General features: G+C 42.5%; 1 protein-coding gene across 1 annotated transcript in view; it reads left to right on the top strand.

Annotated features, from left to right (window-relative positions):
• The first annotated feature begins 206 nt into the window (after positions 1 to 206).
• Positions 207 to 18,016, top strand: part of kcnh8 (potassium voltage-gated channel, subfamily H (eag-related), member 8) — a 365,157-nt gene continuing 347,347 nt past the window's right edge. The window contains exon 1 of the mRNA XM_078200386.1: positions 207 to 282. Coding sequence (XP_078056512.1) covers positions 207 to 282 — 76 coding nt within the window. The remainder of the gene's footprint in view (positions 283 to 18,016) is intronic.

The raw sequence follows: 18,016 nt of genomic DNA, 5'->3' as shown, positions 1-18,016 counted from the left end.
AGAGAGAGAGTGAAGGCTGCTCTTTCCCCTCCTCCTCTTTAGTCCCAGCTCTCATTCTCTCTCTGGCTGTGAGTGGAAGATATTGTCAATGAGCAGGAACAAGGCTGCCCCTGCCTCCCTCCCTCCCTCCCTCTCTTTCTCACTCACTCAGTGAACTCAACACAGCCGCGCAAGTTTGATGGGGAATTTCACACCACTCGGGAAAAATGCCTGTTATGAAAGGATTATTAGCGCCACAAAACACTTTCTTGGATACCATAGCAACGCGCTTTGATGGGACACGTAAGTTTAAAAAAAAATTCTCCTTGTCGATGTGAAGGGTTTTAAAGGTGAAGGGATGGAGTTTGGGAAACTGAAGCGAGAATGAAGTGGTGCTGAGAGCTTGCAGAGAAGTTAGTGATTTGTGGATCAGTCAGGTTAGGATGGGTCGTATTTGCATTTGAGGATGCGTTTCAATAGCTCGGCCCTTCATTGCTGAGACTGGCGGTGAAAGTGGATTTTCTTTCAGTGAACCTGGAAGCGTTTCATTGAATAAAAACGAGAGTGCCAGTGTTTGAAGTTCATTGAAATTAAACCTCCGGTGTATTTTTCACCAGGGAATGTAGTCAATTCGCTGCCCAGGGTCCTCAGAGTTGTTTTATTAGGTACAGGTACTGACCGAGGTTTAGTGCTGCAGGCACTAACTCAATGTGTGGAACACTGAGAGGCTTTGACCAGACCGGAGGGCACTAACAATCTTACCAATGAGCTGGAATTGAGACGCCAGGGACTACAGTTTGGGATTGTTTTGTCCCATTGCACTTTTCAGACTCTTTTGGACTCCTCCTTTTGATTCACCGTCGGACGTTTTGTAATTGCTTTCATTGTCCTTTTTAAATATCTTATCTTTTTCCCCTACATTATGTAACATCCCGCCGCGTTTTGCTTCAGTGTACACGTCCTGTTTATAGGTTTGAATTGTCAATAGATGGCCGCCTTCTAAAATTAGCGTCCAATATTCAAGAGATGGTTCATTAGCGACTCTGCTAAATTTCCGAATGCTGTCGAGATCGATGATCTTTGTTCGGGAACAGTGCCGCTGTAAGGTCCAGGAGAAGTTGTTTAGTTTGATATGGCGTTGTGCGTGTGTGTGTATTCGCCCCCGTCAGCTCTGGAAAAGATTTCAGAGGAGGTTCAGTTCCAAGGACAGACCCAAGCAAGTTGGTACCAGTCACAATCCAGCAAATTGCCCACTAAAGTGGAATCATCCATTGGAAATCTTACGTTCCTCCGCATCCTGCAGTTCAATATTTTTCTTTAAAAAAGACACAATCAACTCCTTCTCACATCGAATTCCCTTCATCCTAATTGCTTATATTGGACTTAAGCTTGTGAAACAAAAGCATGACCATTGGTTCTGTGCATTCGAAGTTAATTTGAATGTTAGATAACTGGTAAATTTTGCAATCCGGTCTTCTAAATTTCACTCAGATTTTGATAGGGAAATGCATTTGTAATGAGGGTGTCTTAAGAATAAACTACACTCTGCAAAGCAGTTAGTCTGTTCGTAAGTTCTCACATTTTGTGAGAAAAGGAATGCATTTAACATTATCTATTTATATAAAAGTCTCGCATCGAGTACTCATCCACCACACCTCAGGGATCACACTTCTAAGTCTTAAAGTAGAAGAGACAGCCACTTCACGATGGACTCTTAACCAGAAACTGGGAATTCATAAGGTCATTTAATCTGCAAATTTCATTTACAGATAACAAGGAACCTCTAACTTGCCTCAGGATGCACTTGTTTACTGCAAATAGATTATGCAATCTTAATTGAACTGACCAATTTAAACATTACTACACCATTCCCAACAAAATGAGACACTATGCATCATGCGATTTTACACATAGAGGTGTACAAATTCCTGCACCTTCCACTCTGAAACAAGAAATATGCCAGTAACATTTAAAATGCAGCATAACAGTAAAACAACTCAGGAAATATTAAAGGGCCAAATAAAACAATATTATGTAAGAAACTCAAGTTCACAAACTTTAAAATCACTTTGCAATTAGAACTTTTACTTAATTGTTATGGAAAATATTTTTGAATGTATTGATACAAGATATTAAACTTTTTGCTTCATACCGCAGAAGGGATGTATGGAAGTTCATTGAGTCTATCATGGCTGGAAAATGCTGACATAAAATTTTAAATCTTTCTTTAACCAGTTGACAGAGGGAAGGTTAGAACAGAGGGCTGATTTTCCAAATATGTGGCTTCCAATGCGAAGCTTACTTGCTGAGAGCACAAATCAAGAAATCACAGATAGAATTTCCATAATATTTAGTTATTTGATTTTAAAATCATGAGTGAATGTTTGATATTTCTTGAGCTACTCCCTAGTAGTAAGAATCGGTGCTGGTTGCATTTATTTGGATAATAATCCCTTCCATAGATGAGTCAAACGATAGTTTGACATAATCATACTCACACAAGTCACTAGAGGTGAGAGGGGAATACTTTTGGAATTATCAATATTGATATAGACCCCAAGTATCTCTCCTTCAGGTCAAATATGGGGAAAGAAACTGCCTGCTGATTACCACTTACCACCTAACTGAAGCTTAGGTTCAATGCTCCCATCAGTTGAACACTACTTGGAAGAAACTGGAAAGAAGTTAGGAAATAGAATGGATTCTGGGTGGGAGACTTCAATGTTCATCATTAAGATTAGTTCAAAGGCATTTGACCATATTCTCATCAATCTGTCACAGATGTGCCTGTCTATGATAGTGTTGGTTGGAGTTATCACTGCAGTGTTTTCACAAAGAACTTTCTCCATTATATCATGTGGCATGAGCACCATTCTAAGTGGGATAGATTCAGAACGGATCTGTCAGCTCAAAACTGGTATCCAAGAGGTACTGTGGACAGTAACAGAGTCTATAATGACAATTTATAATATCATGGCTTGACATATTTCTCAGAATTCCCCCTCAAGCCATTCAAGTTCATTAAGTGTAGGAGATTGTGCCTAGAGCAGCACCAGGTGTGTTTAAACAAAGTCCCCAACTTGGTGAAGTGACAGCACAGGACAACATGCATGCTAAGCAGCGAAAGCAATATTCAATAGACTGAGCTCAATGATTACTTAACAGAGTTCCCTGCCATCACAGATGCTGGTCTTCAGCCCATTCAATTCACATTTGGTGACAGCAAGAGCTGGCTAAGGAAAGGCTCCAGGCCCCAACAACATCCCAGCTGTGGTGCTGAGCACCAGCACCAGCATCTATCCAACAATGTGGAAATAGAATCACAAAATGCCTACTTTCCAGAGGAAGGCCCTATGGCCCCTCAAGTCCATTCTGGTTCTTTGCAAGAACAGCTCAGCTAATACCACTCTCCTGTTTTTCCCATAGCCCTGCAAACATTTTTCTCCTCAAATGCTTATTGATCAGTTCTGAAAGCCCCAAATTAATCTGCCTCCACCAAAATATCAGGCACTGCATTTTACACCCTAACCACTCACCGCATAAAAAGTTAAAAGCAAATTCCCAAAAGCAAGACAAATAATATCCTGCCAATTGTTGTCCTAATGTCCTACTCCCAATCAACAGCAGAGCGCTGGACTAAAGAGTCAATAGTGCTACCAGGCAACACTTATTCACCAATAACCTGCTCAGTTTGGGATCTGCCAAAAATGACATGGATTTGGACCAAATTAAAGCCTTGGTTCAAACATGGACACAAGAGCTGAACTCCAGAGCTGATGTGATAGTGACTGTCCCTGAGATTAAAGCAGCATTCAAAAGACTGGGGAAAAGTCTCCAGTGGCAGAAGTTGTATCCGGCAGAAAGGAAGATGTGGTTGTTTGAGACTAAATATGTCAAGATGTGAATATTGTTGCAAGAGTTTCTCAGGACAGCATGCTAGGCCCAACTATCTTTTGCGGCTTCATTAATGACCTATCCTTCAGTATGAGCCTCAAAGCATGAGGTTGCTTGTTGATGATTGCACGATGTTCAGTTTCACTTTCAGTTTCTCAGATAATGAAAGAGTCCAAGCCCAGTAAGCAAGCCTGGATGATATCAGGGATTGGTAAATTCGTGCCACCCAAGAGCCAGGCAATGACCATTTCAAACTCGAGAGGGCTTAATCAGGTCACCTTGACATTCAATGGTATTACCATCCTGACTCATCAAACCTCTCCATCATCCACATGATACAAGTGAGGAGCATGCTGGAATAGCTTTTTTTTTAAGGACTTTTGACTTTGTGAAAATCTTTAAAAGTCCAAATAAACAATTTCATTAAGAGTTTCACCATATACTTACTTATATCTGTAAAATCTTCAAAGAAGTCAGCAAAGTTTGTCAGACAGGAGTTTTATAATCTAAGTCTATTTAAGCTGGTTCCAGTCATCTCTTAGAATAATTTCGATTAATTTACCTTTCTATTGACATTAAAGCAATTCACCCTTAATTGGCTCGGCCCAGTGCTATCCATTTTTTTAATGCAGCACTACATTGGTTTTGTTCCAGCCCTATACAAAATCAACAATGCCTTTGGATCCCTTTAGAGTGGTAACAGGTGCTCCACAAATTTCCCTTGCTTCTCTTTCAACATCCTAAAATGTATGTTCTTTGATAAGGGAATTGGTAGCCTTAAATAACTTTAATTTATAAAGTAATTCTTCCACACTGATTTCAATATCTCCTAGGATATAGTTATTTAAATGAATTTTCAGCATGTGTGTGTCACTGGCAAGACCAGCTTTTATTACTCTTTCTAATTGTCATGAGAAGGTGGTAATATGACCTCTCTTTGAACCACCACAGTTCATTTGGTGAAGTTGATCCCATAATGCTGTTAAATAGGAAATTCCAGAATTTTGACTCAGCAATGTTCAAGGAATAGTGATATGTGTCCTAGTCTGGATCATGTATAAATTGGAGCAGGACATGGCGGTGACAGTGTTTTCCTCCACCTGCTATCCAGGTCTTTCTAGGTGTTGGAGGTTGTAGATTTGGGAGGTTGTAGATTTGACTTGAAATGTTCCTCCAGCACATCCTATTCACAGTACACAAGAATGGGTAAACACTAATTTAGATTGGGGAAAAACACTGATGTGAGGTGAAGTGGGCAGCACCAGAGACCTGGGTTTGATTCCAGCCTTGGGTGGCTGTATGTGTGGAGTTTACATGTTCTCCCCACATCTGCGTGGGTCTCCTCCGGGTGTTCCGGTTTCTTTCAACAGTCCAAAGATGTGCAGATTAGGTTGATTGGCTATGCTAAATTGCCCCTTAGTGTCCAAAGATGTGTAGGGGGGTAGGCCTGAGTAAGGTACTCTTTCGAAGAGCCGCTGCAGACTCGATGGGCTGAATGGCCTCTCTGCACTGCAGGGATTCAATGGAAGTGAATTCCACAGGAGTCAGTGCTTGAAATCCCTATTGTTTCTAATCTCCATTCATAATCTAGATGTTAAAATCAATTGTATTTTTTCTGACAATAGAAAGAGAAAAAGCAGATAAAGTTGTAGAATAGTTTTAGATCGAGTAGGTAAATTCAACACTGATAAAAGTAAGGTTCTGCGGAAAAATTGTGAATCACAACTCTTCTTGTGATTTTAATATAAAACTAAATCAGTGCAGTGAGACTGAGAAAGGAACTGGGAATGATAAGAAATTCATCACTTTTAATGCCTGGAAAATATAATACAGTCATCAATAAAAGCTAGTCAGGCACTGGGATATATAAGTAGAACAGTAGAAATCAACAGACATTTTACTAAGACTTTATAAAGAACTGGTTAGGCTACACTTGGAAAATGGGCAGTAAAAATATGTCCTGGTCAGTGTTGTGTCGGCTCCCTGCCCGAACTCAGATATAAGAATAGACAACTCAGCCTCTCGAGCCTATTCCATCAATCAGATTAGGTCTTGCTGGCCTGTATCTTAAATCCATCCACCTACCTTGATTCTGTTTCTCCCCCTCACCCATTGATTTCAACAGAACCGAAAACTGGACGGAGTATTGTAAGCTACCAATGAAATGCTACCCATTTTGCAGTGCTACCCCAGATGAATTTCTACCCCACTGTGCCCAGTTCTTGTCACAGGGTCACAAACAGGATATCGAATTAAACCTCATTTAAGTGAAATGTTGGAGGACACAGAGCTGTTAATTTAATGGGAGTTGGGATAAATTAATTTCACCGCACAGCAATCATGTGAAATTCCCACAAAGGACGCTTTAACCACAATCCCCGTAACAAACAGGCAAATCCGATAGGATAGTGGACAACTCTGATTGTGCCGGCAGGAACAGGAGCTTGCCCAACGTCCTGGTCGTACAGGCAGCCAGTTAAGGCGCCACCTAGGGTAAAATGCCTCTTATCTTACGGTAAAATGCTACTGGCAGGTGCGGCCTCACTCAGGACCCACTTTTTGCTCTGATATCAGGTCCGCGGTAAAATTCAGCCCAATGAGTCAAAATTGCACACGCAGCAACTTTGGAGTGAATCGGCTGTTGGAGCATATGAATTAAAGTTGGGGGTAGAAGCCCAGAGAGGAGATTTTGTGAAATGGGGATATATCCTCACTTCTTGTTCCTTTAGTAGATCAATGGCTAGCCCGGCGCAGGTTTCTGATCTGATGATCTGTGGTAGTTGAGTCACAGTGTAGCTAAAATCAGAGCCATCATCTGTGAAATTGACAAGAATGGTAACTATAAGAGAAGCACTGTATAGGTTGTTAAACTCAAGCTTTTTAATTACCTGTTGATGGGCAGCAACAGGGGTTCAGTGGAGGATCTATCAACCACCCTGTGGGTAACCATCAACAGGTAATTAAAGAGCTGGCATTTAGCAATCTACACAACAACCACTGGACAGATTCAATTTTTTGTCAATTTCACAGATGGTAGCTCCGAATTTTACTACACAAATTCAACTACTCTGCATCCCCTCATTATAGCAGAAACGTATTCAGAGTTGATTTCAAAGACAAAATGCTGATCTATATTTAGTTTTTGAGGAAGAAAACCCGATTTTCCATCTCTAAAATGGGTATCAGGGTTTGGTGATTAAGTTATTTTTTTATTCATTCGTGGGACATGGGCATCACTGGCTGGCCAACATTTATTACCCATCCCTAACTGCTGTTGTATAGAGGGTAGATGAGAGTCAACCACATCGCTGTGGATCTGGAGTCTCATGTAGGCAAGACCAGGTAGAATCATTGAATCATAGCATCCTTACAGTATTCACCAAGCCTGCACCAACAACAATCCCACCCTGTCCCTGTAACCCCACATATTTACCCTGCAAATCCCCCCAAAACTAGGGTCAAGTTAGCATGGCCAACCAATCTAACCCACACATCATTGGAGTGTGGGAGGAAGCCAGAGCACCCAGAGGAAACCCACGCAGACACAGAGAGAACGTGCAAACTCCACACAGACAGTGACCCAAGTTGGGAATTGAACTTGGGTCCCTGGCGCTGTGAGGCAGCAGCGCTAACCACTGTGCCACGTGCCAGCCCCATAAGGATGGCAGATTTCCTTCCCTAAAGGACGTTAATGAACAAGATGGGTTTTTCGCAAATTCATTGAGAATGTAATTTCTTCTGTAATTTGGGTGAATTATTTTTTGTTCTAAAGCAAAGGCAAAATATTGAACCAAAAACAGAATATGCTGGAAATACTCAGCCTGTCTGATAGAATCTCTGGAGAGAAACAGTGTTAATGTTTCAGGTCAGCGACCTTTCATCAGAACTAAGGCATGTGAAAGGAGCGGAGTGGGAAGGAGATCTAAAGGGAAGGTCAATAATAGGATGAGAGCAGGAGTGATTAAATGACAAAAGGTTCCACAAAATGTTGCTATTGCCAAACATTGTGGACACTGGAAATCTGAAATATGAACAGAAAATGGTTGAAACATTCAAGTAGCTTCTGTACCGAGAAACAATTATTTTGGTCAGGACAGGAAAATGCTTTACTCTGCATACATTGGAACAACTGTAAAGAAAAGCTTCTTCCCTCATGACTTTCCAAGTTTAAGGGAGAGTCAGTTACAAGGACAATTGTGGCATGTTTTGTAATCTACAGAGAAAGTGGCTGAGGGCTGGGGAGCTCCTTGAGTTATATTAAATATTAAATGGTACTGGCTGATCTAGAGTGGTTTTACTCATGGAAAAGCAAATGAAAAAACATGTTTTGCTTCTCTGCTTGTCTCCCACTCTACTTACCTCCTTTTTGTTTGTCTTTTTCTCTATGATTCTCATATGCTTTCCCTTTCTATAATTTCTCTACCTCTTCGTCTCTACTTTCCAGATCAGAGTTGTTATGGCAACAGCTCTGAGCATTGTTGTAAAGGCTTCTTTGACCAATATGCACACATAACCACAACTGTTACATTTCTAATAATAACATAGTTACAGTTTCAGGCAGGAGAAGACCTTCAGTCCAACTAGTCCAACTATCACAGTATTCCCTTGGCACATATCTAATAACACTGACTCTCATTTGTTGTCAGAACTTGTTTAGTTCTTCCTTGGAATCCATTTTTTTCCCACTCCCCATATCAGGAATCTGTTCCATATATGACCCAACGTTTTGGTAAAAAGATCTTCCTGAGTTTTCTAATAACAACATTACAAGAGTTCAATTGAAGAGCTGTTCACCTTGATTTAATTCCTGAATATTTGCCAGTATATATATCAGTATATTGGATGTTTACTATCAACTGAGCCTTCAGAGAGTTGGCAAGTGACTTATTTATTTCATTTTCCATGGGAAAATAATGTGTTCAACCATGGACTGAAGATCAATGTTTGCTTGTGTGATTTTGTGAGATAAAGAGGTTGATTTTTCACTGTTTTGCCCAGCATTAACAGGATGCTATTGGCCACAATATTGGAATGGTCACCATACAATGGCTACATTGTGTAAGAGACTTGCCACTGGTTGTCCAAAGCACCCATTTGTCTTTGATAATAGGTTGCTTGTTTAGCACTCAGAGTCTGCCTGCCAGATTTAAATGAGCCCGTGGCACTTTGCTGCCAGAAGTGGTGGTCGATAAGTACATTCCACTGGTCAATTTTTCAAAAGTTCAGAATTGACCCCTATACTGTCAGACCTGCCACTTCCCCCATCTCTCATTACCTGTCAGAGATACTGTCAATACTCGATAGGAGAAAACCAATTTTCTTTCTTACTCCACTTGCCATTTTATGCCAAAATATTTGAACTATTTAAAATATTTCAACAGACCTCGACTGTTATATATTTGGGGTTGTTGGTGTGTTGTTGTAGTTTTGTCATGTGTATAGTTCGTGATGTAATCGGCTGCTTCGTGGGCTTTTGCATAGTCTAGATTAAACCTTGTAGCGGTAACAACTATTCAATAAATCTGCCTTGTTTGCACCCAACCCCACTATTACTTCACGGTTATTTTATTCAACAAGCGTAGCAGCTAGCAGGATAAAAAGAATACTGGCAACAAGGAGCAGATTAATTTCTTTTCGAATAAAAGAAGAAAAAGAAAGTCAGAGCTGCACTTTCCAACTGGAAACTTTGATACTTGCGATATTGGAGCAGAATCAACAGCAGGTCAGCCTGGCATTGGACTGGTAAAGTTGTTGGGTAGAAAAAGAGAAAGGTCCAAGCTGAAAATTAACACTGGCACCCCGGGGAGTTCAGGCTGCAGAGCTTGCCATGTGTGCAGTTAGATGAGGCGCGGAGATAGAGCAAAGCCGAGAGTGAGATTTTGTGCATTTCATTTAATCTAAGAAAAGCTGCTACATTTGGTTCATACTACCACCTAAAATAAGCTAGAACATTGTGATTAAGGGAAGGTGCTGAAGGAACATTGCTGAGCAGATCTGGGGCTCACTCTAAAATGGCGGGACAATTTGCCATCGTTGGCCCAATCGAAGAAGATTCCGAGAATTGGAAGTCCGATGCAGAAAGATTTCAGTATTATATCGTGGCAAACAAGATTCCTGAGGATATCGTCATCCCTGCTTTTCTTTTTTAGTACCATTGGCAGTAAGACTTTTAATTTACTCCAGAGTCTAGTCCAGCCCGAGAAAGCCAATAGCAAATCATATCAAGAATTAACTAAGATACTGGAGGACCATTATTCAACCAAAGCATTAATTATTGCAAAATGTTTTAGGTTCCATAAGAGAAATCAGCTAGAGGGAGAAAATATAGCACGATTCGTTGCACCCCTAAAGTGCCTCATGGAGCATTGTGAATTTGGTGACTCTCTGGATGATACAATCAGAGGCCGTCTGGTTTGTGGGCTGAGGAATCAGGCTATATGCTGGAGATTGCTAACTGAACATAATTTAAGTCTGAAAACAGCCTTAGGGATATCCATTTCAATGATATTCATTACCATCGAGGCATCTCAGCTTGGAGCGGGCATGAGGATCTATGCCTGCTGCCCAGAGAAAGTCTACCCAGCAATAGGCATGTCATTGCTGCGCAAAATGGACCATTCACAAACCTAGTGCTGGAGCAAAGACAGCCAATGCAAAAGTTGTGGCAAGATTGGCCACATAGCACACAGAACCTGAAACACCTAAAAGAAAAAAATGAATTCTGCTAAAGGCCAGCAGATGTTATCCTGAGGACCTACACTGAGGAAATAGTGTCAGTAAGAGGATACATCCAAGTCAAAGTAGAACTAAGTGGGCAAACTGCAGAGCTGCCACTTCATGTGGTCCAAGGAAATTTACCAGCTCTCTTTGGCCGCTCTTGACTAGAGAACGTAAAATTGAATTGGAGTGCTGTGAGCAGGTTAGTTGATTCTAAAACAGATCTATAGAACATCTTAGAGAAATGCAGGCATGTATTTGAGGAGGCCCCAGGATCCATGAAAGGAGTACAGGTGACACTTAAGATCAAACAAAACAGTCAGCCTAAGAGTCTCAAGGCAAGAACAGTACTGTATGCCATGCATTCAAAGGTTGAATCTGTATTAATGAGACCTGTAGATACAGGAGTCTTAGAACCCATCACCACTATTGACTGGGTAACGCTGACTGTGCCTGTAATGAAGCAGGACTATACGTATTTGTAGAGATTTTAAAACAACAATCAATCTAGTTGTGTGTGTGGATCAATACCCGTTCTCTTTGATTAAGGATTTGTTCACTGGCCTACCAGGTGGACAAAGGTTCAGCAAAATCGATCTATCGCAGGCCTACCTGCAAATGAATGTTGCAGCTGAATCTCAACACCTGCTCACCAATCTAAAGGCCTATTTTGCTATAAGAGATTATCTTTTGGGATAACTTCAGCACCTGCTTTATTCCAATGGTCCATGGACCAGATCTTAAGCAGGTTACAGCGGGTACAATGTTATATTGATGACATATTAATTACTGGTACCAACGAACAGGAACACTTATCTAACCTAGAAGCCACATTGAAACGCCTTCAGACGCATGGTATTCGAGTCAGGAAAGATTAGTGTGACCTCTCTCAAACATCAATTCAATATTTAGACCATGTAATCGACCACAAGGGTTTACACAAGGCACCTAAGAAGATGGAGGCCACCATGGAGATCCCACAACCAACGAATGTAACGCAGTTCAGATCATTCTTAGGGCTAATTAATTATTACGGAAAATTTGTTTCCACTCTAGCAACCATACTTAAACCATTAAATAATCTGTTGTACACAAAACAAGTATGGTAACGGACACTAGAGTGCAAAATGCATAGCAGTCAGTTACAGAAGTCAGAAGTATTAGTACATTTCAACTCAAACTTACCACCACAACTTGCTTGTGATACCTCACCATACAGAGTTGGAGTAGTGATGTCACACATACTACCATCAGAGGAAGAAAGACCAATAGCTTTTGCATCGCTTACTTTAACAAGTGCTGAATCTAAATTAAGCTGAATTTGAGAAAGAGCCACTGAGCATTATCTTTGGAGTGCAAAAACTTCACCCACACCTCTATGGTCGTCACTTCCCATTGCTGATGGACCACTATCCCTTAACAACTATTTTTGGGCCGCATAAAGGTTTTCCATTGCTAGCTGCAAACAAACTTCAATGATGGTCTTTAATATTATCCAAACATTCCTGCGAGATAAAGTACCGTTGTTCATGTTCATGTTTGTTATTGATGCACATTCCCAATGGCCAGATATTGTTCCAATGAAATCAACAACTGTGGAACAAAACATCAAAAAACTTGATGAGATTTTCACCAGATTTGGGAAAGCAGAACAAATCATGAGTGATAATGGACCACAATTCACAGCTCAAGAGTTTGAAGACTATCTAAAGATGAGTGGTCTCCAATTCATAAAATCAGCACCTTACCACCCATCAATGAATGGATTAGCTGAAAAGTTTGTCCAGTCGTTGAAGCATTCACTAAAAGCTTCTAAGGGTCAAGGTTCATTAAATCGCCGTGTAAACATTTTCTTGGCGATGTATTGCAACCACTACACACTTGATTACTCTGAGTTCTCCAGTTTACTACTACTGAGGAGAAAGCTGAGAATTACATTTAATTTACTCTTATTTCAGGAGACGTCTGAGATAATGGAATACAATCAGCTGTCACAAATCTTAAGAAGAGAATATAATCCCAAAGATGCTTGTTTTGACAAGGAGAGCAAGTTTTGGCATGCAGCTATACCACTAGCAAAAGGCAGGTTCCTGCAACTGTATTGGCTCAAACTGGCCCTATCTCCTATACAGTACAAACTGAAGACGAGTTTGTGTGGAGATGACATAGAGTCATAGAATCATAGAGGTTTACAGCATGGAAACAGGCCCTTCAGCCCAACTTGTCCATGCATCCAGTTTTTGCCATTAAGCTAGTCCCAATTGCCCACGTTTGGCCCATATCCCTCTATGCCCATCTTACCAATGTAACTGTCTAAATGCTTTTCAAATGACAAAATTGTACCCACCTCTGTTACTACCTCTGGCAGCTTGTTCCAGACACTCACCATCCTCTGTGTGGAAAATTTGCCCCTCTGGACTCTTTGTATCTCTCTCCTCTCATCTTAAACCTATGCCCTCTAGTTTTAGACTCTCCTACCTTTGTGAAAAGATGTTGACTATCTAGCTGATCTATGCCCCTCATTATTTTATAGATCTCTATAAGATCACCCCTAAGCCTCCTACACTCCAGGGAAAAAGTCCCAATCTATCCAGCCTCTCTTTATAACTCAAACCTTCAAGTACCGGTAGCATCCTAGTTAATCTTTTCTGCACCCCTTCTAGTTTTAATAATATCTTTTCTAAAATAGGGTGACCAGAACTATATACAGTATTCCAAGTGTGGCCTTACAAATATGTTGTACAACTTCAACAAGACATCCTAACTCCCATAGTCAATGTTCTGACAAATGAAACCAAGTATGTCAAATGCCTTCTTCACCATCTGTGACTCCACTTTCAAGGAGCTAAGAACCTGTACCCCGAGATCTCTTTGTTCTATTACTCTCCCCAACACCCTACCAATAACTGAGTTAGTCCTGCCCTGGTTCAATCTACCAAAATGCATCACCTCGACATGAACAAAGAACAGCACAGCACAGGAACAGGTCCTTCGGCCCACCAAGCCTGCGCCAATCATGTTGTCCTTTCTAGATCAACTGCCTGTATCCCTCTATTCACAGTCTGTTCATGTGTCTATCCAGGTAAGTCTTAAATGTCGTTAACGTATCTGCCTCAACCATCTCACTTGGCAGTGCATTCCAGGCCCCCACCACCCTCTGTGTAAAAAAACCTCCCACCCACATCTCTACTGAACCTTTCCCCCCTTAACTTGAACTTGTGCTCCCTTGTAATTGTCATTTCTGCCCTGGGAAAACGCTTCCAACTGTTCACCTTATCTATGCCCCTCATAATTTTATAAACTTCTATCAGGTCGCCCCTCAACCTCCATCTTTCCAGGGAGAACAATCCCAGTTTATTCAATCTCTCCTCATAGCTAATACCCTCCATACCAGGCAACATCCTGGTAAACCTTTTCTGTACCCTCTCCAAAGCCTCCACATCCTTCTGGTAGTGTGGTGACCAGAATTGGACACAGCATTCCAACTGTAGCCTAACCAATGCTTTATATAACTGTAACATAATTTGCCAACTTTAATACTCGATGTCCCAGCCGATGAAGACAAGCATGCCATATGCTTTCCTCACCACATTTTCCACCTGTGCTGCCATTTTTAAGAATCTGTGGACCTGTACTCCCAGATCTCCATGTGTGTCTATGTTCCTGATGGTTCTGCCATTTATTTTATAGTTCCCACCTGAGTTGGATCTATCAAAATGAATCACTTCCATTTGACCCGATTAAATTCCATCTGTCATTTCTCTGCCCAATTGTCCAGCCTATCTATATCTTGCTGTATTCTCTGACAATCTTCATCATTATCCGCAACTCCAGCAATCTTAGTACCACCCACAAACTTGCTAACCAGACCAGCTAAGTTTTCTCCCAAGTCATTTATATATATTACAAACAACAGAGGTCCCAGCAGTGATCCCTGCGGAACACCACTAGTTACAAACCTCCAATCAGAAAAACACCATTCCACTGCTACCCTCTGCCTTCTATGGCCAAGCCAGTTCTGAATCCATCTAGGCAGTTCACCTTTGATCCCATGTGATTTAATCTTTTGCACCAGACTGCCATGAGGGACCTTCTCAAATGCTTTACTAAAATCTGTGTAGACAACATCCATAGCCTTCCCTCGTCAATAATTTTTGTCACCTCCTCAAAAAACTCAATCAAATTAGTGAGACAAAGAACAAAGAACAAAGAACAAAGAACAATACAGCACAGGAACAGGCCCTTCGGCCCTCCAAGCCCGCGCCGCTCCCCGGTCCAGGATTGAATCCTGAATCCAGGATCCCCGCCCAATTTTCCAGCCTATCTACATACCAATATCCTATCCACCGAGCTGTCCCTCACAGCTACGATGCTTTGTTCATTACAACCTATTAACTTACCCCCACCCCCCCATTCCAGACCATGTGATCTCCAGGGAGAGGCGAAAACCCAGAGTGAAAAACCCCAGGGCCAATATGGGGAAAAAAAAATCTGGGAAATTCCTCTCCGACCCCCTGAGGCGATCAAAACGAGTCCAGGAGATCACAATGGCCCCGATCGGAAAATGCTTCCCAACCCGAGTCATTTCCACTTCCACGAACACCATATGAATCCCCTGCCCCCGAGACAGGTTCCCAACTATCCGCAGTCTCACTCTGTACTGGCACCAGCAAGATGATCGTAGAATGAAGCCTTGAAACGAGAAACCAGGAACAATTAGCCCGCGCCGCTCCCTGGTCCAAACTAGATCACTCTTTTGTATCCCTCCATTCCCACTCCGTTCATATAGCTGTCTAGATAAGTCTTAAACGTTCCCAGTGTGTCCGCCTCCACCACCTTGCCCGGCAACACATTCCAGGCCCCCACGACCCTCTGTGTGAAATATGTCCTTCTGATATCTGTGTTAAACCTCCCCCCCTTCACCTTGAACCTATGACCCCTCGTGAACGTCACCACCGACCCGGGGAAAAGCTTCCCACCGTTCACCCTATCTATGCCTTTCATAATTTTATACACCTCTATTAAGTCTCCCCTCATCCTCCGTCTTTCCAAGGAGAACAACCCCAGTTTCCCCAATCTCTCCTCATAACCAAGCCCCTCCATACCAGGCAACATCCTGGTAAACCTCCTCTGTACTCTCTCCAAAGCCTCCACGTCCTTCTGGTAGTGTGGCGACCAGAACTGGACGCAGTATTCCAAATGCGGCCGAACCAACGTTCTATACATCTGCAACATCAGACCCCAACTTTTATACTCTATGCCCCGTCCTATAAAGGCAAGCATGCCATATGCCTTCTTCACCACCTTCTCCACCTGTGACGTCACCTTCAAAGATCTGTGGACTTGCACACCCAGGTCCCTCTGCGTCTCTACACCCTTTATGGTTCTTCCATTTATCGTGTAGCTCCTCCCTACATTATTCCCACCAAAATGCATCACTTCGCATTTATCAGGATTGAACTCCATCTGCCATTTCCTTGCCCAAATTTCCAGCCTATCTATATCCTTCTGTAGCCTCTGACAATGTTCCTCACTATCTGCAAGTCCTGCCAGTTTTGTGTCGTCCGCAAACTTACTGATCACCCCAGTTACTCCTTCTTCCAGATCATTTATATAAATCACAAACAGCAGAGGTCCCAATACAGAGCCCTGCGGTACACCACTAGTCACAGGCCTCCAGCCGGAAAAAGACCCTTCCACTACCACCCTCTGTCTTCTATGACCAAGCCAGTTCTCCACCCATCTAGCCACCTCCCCCTTTATCCCATGGGATCCAACCTTTTTCACTAGCCTACCATGAGGGACTTTGTCAAACGCTTTACTAAAGTCCATATAGACAACATCCACGGCCCTTCCTTCGTCAACCATTTTGGTCACTTCTTCAAAAAACACCACCAGGTTCGTGAGGCATGACCTCCCTCTCACAAAACCATGTTGACTATCGTTAATGAGTTTATTCCTTTCTAAATGCGCATACATCCTATCTTTAAGAATCTTCTCCAACAACTTCCCCACCACGGACGTCAAGCTCACCGGCCTATAATTACCCGGGTTATCCTTCCTACCCTTCTTAAATAACGGGACCACATTGGCTATCCTCCAATCCTCTGGGACCTCACCTGTGTCCAGTGACGAGTCAAAGATTTGCGTCAGAGGCCCAACTATTTCACCTCTCGTCTCCCTGAGCAGCCTTGGATAGATTCCATCAGGCCCTGGGGATTTGTCAGTCTTTATATTCTCTAACAAACCTAACACTTCCTCCTTTGTAATGGAGATTTTCTCCAACGTTTCAACACTCCCCTCCGAGACACTCCCAGTCAACACATCCCTCTCCTTAGTGAATACCGACGCAAAGTATTCATTTAGGATCTCCCCTACCTCTTTGGGCTCCAAGCATAAGTCCCCACTTTTGTCCCTGAGAGGTCCGATTTTTTCCCTTACAACCCTTTTGTTCCTAACGTATGAATAAAATGCCTTGGGATTCTCCTTAATCCTGTCTGCCAAGAACATTTCGTGACCCCTTTTTGCTCTTCTAATTCCCCGTTTGAGTATTTTCCTACTTTCATTATACTCCTCCAGAGCTCCCTCCGTTTTTAGCTGCTTGAACCTAACATACGCCTCTCTTTTCCTTTTGACCAGTCCCTCAATTTCCCTGGTTATCCACGGTTCTCTAATCCTACCCTTCCTATCCTTCTTTTTTACAGGCACATGCTTGTCCTGTAGCCCTAACAACCGTTCCTTAAAAGACTGCCACATACCAGATGTGGATTTACCCTCAAACAGCCTCTCCCAATCAAGAGCTGCCAATTTCTGCCTGATCCCAATAAAGTTAGCCTTCCCCCAATCCAACACCTTACCCTTGGGACACCACTCATCCTTTTCCATCACTATCCTAAAGCTAACAGAATTGTGGTCACTATTTGCCACATGTTCCCCGACCAAAACTTTGAAGACCTGACCGGGTTCATTCCCCAGCACCAGGTCCAGTATAGCCCCCTCTCTAGTTGGGCTGTCCACATATTGTTCCAACGAACCCTCCTGTACACATTTTACAAATGCCTCACCATCCAGAGTCCCTGCCCTCAGCGATTTCCAGTCTATACCAGGGAAATTGAAGTCTCCCACTACAACAACCCTATATTTCCTGCACCTATCCAGTATCTCCTGACATATCCATTCTTCCACTTCCCTTGGGCTGTTGGGGGGCCTGTAGTACACCCCCAACATAGTGACTGCGCCTTTCCTGTTTCTAAGCTCCACCCAGAGTGACTCGCTACACGACTCCTCTGAATTGTCCTCCCTCTGCACCGCTGTAATATGCTCTCCAACCAATACCGCTACTCCCCCACCTCTTTTGGCCCCTCCTCTGTCTCGTCTAAAACACTTGTACCCTGGAATATTCAGCTGCCAGTCCTGTCCCTCTTTC

The sequence above is a fragment of the Mustelus asterias genome, chromosome 2, assembly GCF_964213995.1.
Source record: "Mustelus asterias chromosome 2, sMusAst1.hap1.1, whole genome shotgun sequence".
Taxonomy (NCBI): Eukaryota; Metazoa; Chordata; class Chondrichthyes; order Carcharhiniformes; family Triakidae; genus Mustelus; species Mustelus asterias.
Note: the sequence above shows the minus strand (reverse complement) of the source record. Positions and strands in the feature narration are given on the sequence as shown.